At 41.8% G+C, this 7,846-nt stretch overlaps 1 protein-coding gene across 1 annotated transcript in view; it reads right to left on the minus strand.

The window, feature by feature from the left end:
- ADH5 (alcohol dehydrogenase 5 (class III), chi polypeptide) overlaps positions 1-6,427 on the minus strand; it is a 16,024-nt gene extending 9,597 nt beyond the window's left edge. The window contains exons 1-5 of the mRNA XM_031066485.1: positions 6,284-6,427; positions 5,520-5,593; positions 4,545-4,669; positions 4,348-4,435; positions 4,053-4,234 (exon numbers count right to left, since the gene is read on the minus strand). Coding sequence (XP_030922345.1) covers positions 4,053-4,234; positions 4,348-4,435; positions 4,545-4,669; positions 5,520-5,593; positions 6,284-6,427 — 613 coding nt within the window. The remainder of the gene's footprint in view (positions 1-4,052; positions 4,235-4,347; positions 4,436-4,544; positions 4,670-5,519; positions 5,594-6,283) is intronic.
- Positions 6,428-7,846: the final 1,419 nt, after the last annotated feature.

The raw sequence follows: 7,846 nt of genomic DNA on the forward strand, positions 1-7,846 counted from the left end.
TGCCTGGCCGTGTGGCCGGGTTTGTGGCTGCTGGCGGCTGCACCAGTGTCTTCCATCGCGGCTCCTTTAGTCCGGCCGGCAGATGGACATTACTGTTGCCGTGAGGGAGCAGCTCCCTGTCGCGGCCCCGGGGCCTGTTCCACCAGGTTGCCCAGATTCCTTCCCAGCTAACGGGACACCACGACCGCCTCTGCGTCGCTCCCTGAGGGCCGCAGCAGCCCCTGGATGTGCCTGCCTTCCCCGGGCAGGGGAATGCCGCCCTGGCTCCCGTTCTGGGGGGCTTGGTACTGCCTGTGTCCCACCTGGGTCCTGGGGGAAGCTGGGCATGGCTGCAGAGCCATGTCCTTTGTGCCTGAATCTGTTCTTGGCTGGATAAACTGCAGTGGTGCAGGCTTTCCTGCGTGGCAATGTGGGGACATTAATTCAGACTGGGCGAAGGCAGCCAGCTACCAGGGTAGGTGAAGGGATCTGCAGTGGGATGGAAATTTTGACTGGCCTTCTTGACGTTCCATCCAGCAGCCTTTGAAGCAAAGGAGCTATTGCTGCAAGATGGGATCATTCGCTGGCTCATGCTGTTGTTTCATTTTCCAAAAAACAGTTTTTCTCCAGGCAGGGTAGGAAGGGCTTCTTGTGAGGTCTGCCGACATGATTGTGTAAGATGAGGGGAACAGCTCTGCCCTGAGCTGTTGGGATTTTCCACAAGAGGTGATGGTGCTTGAGGAATGGCAGGGTGTAACTAAGTCCCCCTCAGTAGGGAAGGGAATTTTTATTTTCCAGTGACATGCTAACAAAAACGTAGCAAATATCACAGATAGACCACAGCATCAGCATGTGGTAAATTAATAACAGAACATAAACAGCTATGGTATTTAGTAAATAACATGAAAGTAACATTTAATAACAAAACTAAAATGAGAAACTAAATCTGTAGGCTCATGAAAGCTGACATGGAACTGGAAGGTAATTTGGCCCGTGAGGGTGCTATACAGGTTACACACCTTGTTCTTGAAATCAACGCAGGCCTTGTCCATTTCCTTGGTTAAATTCAACTCTGCCAACCTCTCCCGCTGATTTCATGCTCTTGGCTACCCCTGGTTTGTCAGTGCTTCCAAAAAGCCTCCAAGCATTTTATGTTTCACTAAACTCCACAGATGCTCTGCTTTTTTTAGTATTTTTGGCATTCTGAACATTGTAGGCACTGATTCTGGTGGACAAAGGGACAGGTACATAAATCAGACCTCTTTAGCACTCATTGTTCAGTTTCAGAGATGAAAGAGGTTGTTTAGTTTTCCATCTTTCCTTCCTTTGCAGTTTTGTGATGCTGCCTCCAGTGTTGCTGTGTGCTTTTGGAAGCCCCTGGACACTGTAAGTGGTTTTGCAACTTTCTTTCTATTCTCAGCACCATGCAAGCAAATGAAGTTACCACTCCATGATCTTGACTAGACTATCCACGCTTTGTCACATGTTTCAGGCTTATGTAGCTAAGTTCTGTAGGAGAGGACTTACACTGCTGCTCTGGATTTTACATTTATTTGGTTTTGGTGTTGTTCTATCAGGTGTTACATGTTAATCAGGAGCATCAGCTTGGATGTGGAAAAGAGGAGGGCTTGGAAGCACTCTGAGCCTGTGGGAGGGAGACCTGGCAATCATGTTCATGTTTGTTGGATGTGATCTGTCAAGTGGGAAGAAAAGTCCAAAACAACTAGGGATCTGTATTACATTTTTTTCCTACCCTAGAGGCATTAGTTTTTCTGTACCTTAGTTTAAGTTTGAAGCACAAGAAGATGTGGGGGAAGAAATCACTTGCAAGCTTGGGAGGCAGTGTATGGCTGAAGGAAGGTGCAAGTGATCTGCCAGGGTGCCCATCCTGGGCCAGTGTGAGTGTCAGTGGCAGAAGCTGGCTGTGTGCCTCCCTCAGAAGGAGGAGCTGCTGCTTTGGCACTGGAACTGCTGGTGAACAGGTTGGCAAGGCACAGGGAGGCTGGAGCAGACTGACAAGTCTACCCAGAAGCAAAACTGAAATGCATTAATACAAACATTGCCTGCTTTATTTTTGCCAAACAGATATGGTCCTAGATTGACCCACAGGTAAATTCCCTTCTATTAATACTGTTAATTTCACAAATCAAACCAGTACTTTTGATGGAAATATTTCATTAAAGCAACCCTCTTAGAGCTGGGATAACCTGTGTGCTAGTTCCAGCAGTGGATGCTTGAGTGTAACTCTCTTTTTGTGGGGCATTGCTCTTAAAACCATCCTTTTGAATTCTTATTTAAGTTTCCTACATTTTCCTGTGAAGTACTGGAGGATAATACTTGTGCTCAAAAATGCTCAAAGCTGGTTGGTATTTCTTCGGATAATTCTTAGGTAATTGCAATGTTTTGTAAACATAAATAGAAAAATAATATTATCTGGTAATTCAAGAAATGGTTGATTCCAAAGGAAAAACTTTAGGAATTATTTCACTAATTGATCCCAGTATAATTCTAAAGTATACTAGAGTAAAATAACTTTTCAAAACAAATCTGATGTATTCAAAATTAGTGTGAAAGTGACCATGGCAGTTTTGCAGTAGAGACACATGAAGTTGAGATGCTGAAAGATCTTTAATATTTTAGATATGGAAATATGTAATTTGGGGAGTTTTGTGATTAAATACTCTCAGCTATCTGCATTCACTGAAAACCAAATAAAGCACAAAAAGCTTATCTAGATCTAATAAGTGCTGATTTTAATATGTTAATATTAAAATAACTATGCGAGGGAAATTTGAAAGATGAAAGTGTCAAAGTGTTGTGCTGTCACCTCCTTCTTTGCACTTGGCAGCATTTTCTTCTGGTTTGTATAAATGTCTTTGCTTTCAAATTTAATTATTTGGCCTGTGAATGTGATGTTTCAGGAATCAAGCAGAATTTGAGGAGCTCTGTAATTATCTGCTAGAATTTGAAGTCCCGCCCAGTTAGTGATTGTTGACAAAGGGGCAGGAGGATCTCCGAGATCCAAGGCAGCATGCCCGGAGAGCAGGGACAGGTTACCACCAGGTGGCCCTGCTGTAGCGGAGAGCTCCTCAGTACTCAGAAGGGCTTAGACAATTTTTCATGTAACAACAGTTCAAAAGAATTGGTAAAGTGCAAGTTACAATTTACTTTAGGCAGAATTTTTTATAGTGATCGATTTTTTTTTTCATCTAGGTCTAGATTTTTTCCAAAAAAGGAAAAAAATATTATCTTTTGTCCCAGTCCTGCACAGATTTATGTGTTTATATTTGTTAGACAGATACTTGGCAAATTGATTACATTTTTGACACTTGCCACCTGTATAAAATTAAGACTGTGCAGATTCATGTGCAGTATAAGGGAAACATTGTTTATTGGAAGTTCTTGGAGTTTTCTCAGTGGGGAAGTGCTAGAACTCAGTTAATTAACATTTACTGAATTATATTGATGTTGACTCATTACTGCCACTCTTACTGTCTTATGTTTAAAATTAGTTAGGACAATTATAGCTAACTTTATGTCATGGCAGAGTAATATGTGCAGAAGGTACTAAAAATTGGTGGACAGGATGGCATTTGTTTACCTTTGATAACTCATTTGTGTGTTTATCATATTCTGTGTAATTGCTGATTGTGCTAAGGGGTTTCCAGAAGTTCAAAGGGCTGTGGGATGTGATAAGTGTTGCACAAAAGAGGTCAAAAGGCATGGTAGTGTCATGGGTCTAATGTTCAGCACTGAAAGAAGGATCCGTTTAGCAGAATGACCATTTGGAGTGACAAACCTGTTCTTTGGGGAAGATTTTTCAGAGTTGTACTGTAATATACCATGGGACTTGGCATCAAAAATATATTAAAAGTACAATAACCAAAAATGAAACAGCATTTGCCAAAAATGAAACAGCATCCATGGATGCTCTATGAGTGTTACATCATTATAAGAAAGTTATCTACTGCTTTATATAATATGCTTCAGAACAGCAGCAGCAGGGGTGGTTTCCCTGCTGGGCTTTCCTGGAAGCTTCAGCATTCACCCAGCTGGGACATAGCCTGTGGAGAACCCACAGCCAAACAAGCAGACTTTGTCCAGAGGTGCTGCAGCATCTATTTTGGCAACAGCGTATTCTGGGACCACGGTGTATTCTGCAAAGGTGCTAACCCACAGGAAGTGATGGATCTGCTTCCCTTTGCACGAGAAGCAGCTGGTTTTGTCTGGCAGCAGGTTTTGTGGTTCAGAGATACTGTGGAGGAGATGCAAGTATTTGTATTTGATTGTCTGAAGCACTGATGGGGGTGTCAGATTTGTCATAAAGTCAATCCCATGTGGGTGTAGGGGAAGACAAAGTAAACTTACTGGGACTTCTGGCAGAAGTTGGATTCAGGATTCTGGCAGAAGCTGCATTCCCCGCACTGAGGGATACAAAGTGGGATTACTTTGTCACCTGGAAGAAAACAATATCCCATGTTAGGTGGGTCTAAGGATGCTGCCTGTGTGAGAGCTGATTCCTGGGCATGTGTTTGTATGTGTGTGTGTGTGTGTGTGTTGGTTACCTGGTTTCATGGAGGTCACTCCTTCTCCAACACTTTCCACAATTCCAGCTCCTTCATGGCCAGGGATCACTGGGAATTCTGCATTGGGAAAGCAGCCTTGCAGAAGGTGTTCATCTGTGCGACGCCTTTGTGACACAGCGCTGACTCATGTTTAAATTCTCACTCAGCCTCGGGTCTTTTCTGAAAGAGCTGATTCGTGGCAAGTCACTCACCAGCCAATGCTGTTGCATGGGGTTATGCCAGCCCAGGAACGTCTGTTCTTAACAAATTCCACCAAGTACCTTATAGTCAGATTAGCTGAGGTCCCTTTGAATGCTATCCCTGTGTATAGCCCAGTGTACAGACTGACTCGCTCTGCCACCCATTTTGCTGTCATTTACCAACAAAAGGGCACTTTCCCTGCCATCATTCAGGTAAATGATGAAATTGTTAAGTAATATTTGCACTAGTATAAGCCTCTAAAGTGCAGCCAGTCCTTAGACATCATGCTGTACACCTCTGTCCTTTGAGACATACAGTAGAGCTGCCTTCTCACCTGTGTTCTGGCCACTAGTCCCTAATGCTTTAAGAAACCATGTCAAAATACTTGGTTTAGTCAAGGTAAACAAGATTGTTTACCTCTTGTACCCTTGTCTAGAGACAGGTGCCTCATTACAGAATGTAATCAGGTTAGTCAGACATGGTTTGTCCTCAGTAAAGCTAGGATGGCTTTATGAATCATATTATTTACCTTGCTGTGCCTAATAATGACTTCCAGAAAGATTTCTTTCATAATCTTCCCAGGAACTGAGATGAGACTGTGCTGTGTACAGCTCTTTGAATATCTTTCCTTTCCCTTTTGAAAGTGGGCATGTTAATTAGCTTTCGCCAGTTACTGAAGACCTCTAATAATCACCAAAATCTTTAAAGACAGACAAGAAATAGCAATATTGGATGCACATCCTGCAGTCTCAGTCTGCTAATATGAACACTTACCTCAGTCTTCCTCTCACATAGTTAGCATTCCTCCCCGCCCCAGACTTTCCCAGGAGGCACAGAGGTCTGGGAGGCTAGTGACCTGAGGCCCAAAGATATCACTTTAAGATTTTCAAAATGGAAAAACAGTAGGTGTATTAGCTATATTACATATGAGCAAACTGTACCTGCCTTCAGACAGGGACAATTTATGACACTAGGTGTCAATATTTGGTACATTATTGGGCCATTAATGTAAGAGAACTGGTCAAAAAGCACACTTTTCTCAGAAGATGACTGTGGAAGGGGATCTGGTCTGAGCCATTCTATGGGCTATGGCAAAGGATGAATAAATATTTCAGATATCATGCTTAATATCAGTACTTTCAGACAGACTTATTAAACAGTTTCCTAGTAAGACCTAACATTGACCTGGTCAGAAAGTACTTAATTGTTGATCAGTATCATGCTTTGAAATGGAAAAATACTATAGATCAAAGTAAAACCTTTTCTCCCCATTGCCCAAATAACACAAAAGCAGATACATCTTACACTTCTAACTCCCTTTTCAAGAAAACACTTGGTCTAATAAATTCAGTTTCGTCATTCTCAGTTAAGTGTTTTCCTGGCCTACTCCTCCTGCTGCCTCTCAACACCAGTGCAAATATTCATAAAACAAAATATGAAGAGCAACACTTTAAAGGACAGAGACCTTTTTTCCCCTGCTACTTCTGCCGGGAGTTTTTGCTTCAAAATGTGCTTCCAACTAATTTTTTTTCCTCTACTGCATAGGCTCCAACATCTTCTAAAGGAAGAAAACCTCGTAGAATCAGCAACAGGATCTCATCAACACTCATCATACTAGCATCACTTGGGTGATAAAAACTGTCATTATAATCATCTTTAAATTCAACATCTGAGTCCTGCATGGTGACTATATTCACCAATTTTTGCTGCACTTGAAGTCACAGCTTCCTCAGTGCACATCTTCATCAGAGAGGTAATAATTTCTTCAGAATTTGGGGAAGAAAAAGTTACCAACATAAACTGGATTTAGTTTTGCAACTGTATTTTCACAGCTGGAAGAGAAGAGAATGCACAAGTCCACGCCTACAAAAATACCCTGACTAGCTATGTCCCATGACCCATACAACTTTTACACTGAAAGATGAGGAAAATCTCAAATTACTATCTTTACTATGTTATTGAAATAATTATAGTTTTAAAAGTCAGCTGGAAAATTTTTCCTCTCAGAATACTGAGATTCTGTCAATGAATCTAAGTGATTCTGGGGGAGAAGAGCAAATCAAAAAGGCTTCAGTAAAATGAATTAGCATTCAGGATAAAGAAATAACATCTACCTAGGATACCTGTGATATTTTATCTGTTTTGTTAATAAAAGCCAGGAGTTCTCAACACACAAGTCATCAGCAAAGTATTTTCAGTATTATCAGTATTTTTTCCTATTCCAGTATCAGTCCCTTCATTCATTATGCTACTATCATCCTTTTTTCCCCATGCTAATAATTTCAACGATTGCACTATCTTTCTCATACAGTATCAAAGTGCATCTGACAATACTCTAAACAGCTTCACTACTAGCAACAGGATTCTCACAGAACACAAAATTACTCAGGATGAGATTACAAAGAGGGTTTGGGGTTTCTTTCACAGTGGAGAGCATTCTTCTTTTCAAAGATCACCAAAATATTGCATATTTCACAAGCAACAATTTGGAACAAGCCTTCTTCGACGTGCTCCTTTTACCCTCCTCACTGCCCGTATATTTTATTTTCTTTGGCAGAAAACTGATTACTGCAACTTTGTTGAGCCACTCTCTACCCAGCTCTGAAGCAAACACTGGACTGCTTCACGTGCTTGTGAAGACAGAAGCAATCACCTTCCAGGCCTGCGTGTTTTGGCAGTTGTATTGGGGTTATGTGGTGAGGTTTCGTAACAGGGGAGGGGGGCTACAGGGGGACTTCTCTGAGAAGCTGATAGAAGCTTCAGCTTTATCCACTGGAAGCACTGTTTTTCATTCGAACTGTATTCCTCTGTGAACCGAAACAGCTCTAATCAATCCGAAAGAAAAAAAAAAAAGAAAAGGCTGTTTTTAAGATAGGGTGTTGACTTGAATCAAGATCGACCATTCTGACTTCAAGAAATTCCTGTCTGAGATTAGGAGCTGAGTTGTCTTCTGTGTCCGACCGCATCAAACCTTAAATTATCCTCCAACTCTCCACCTGCAGGAGGCTGCGGGAAAAACAGTCTCCCTTCACTCCTCAAGGAAAAAGGATTTCCACTCGCTTTAAGAACAAATCACGTAATCCCTGCTTCTCTTTTTTTTT

The sequence above is a fragment of the Geospiza fortis genome, unplaced genomic scaffold, assembly GCF_000277835.1.
Source record: "Geospiza fortis unplaced genomic scaffold, GeoFor_1.0 scaffold11, whole genome shotgun sequence".
Lineage (NCBI taxonomy): Eukaryota > Metazoa > Chordata > Aves > Passeriformes > Thraupidae > Geospiza > Geospiza fortis.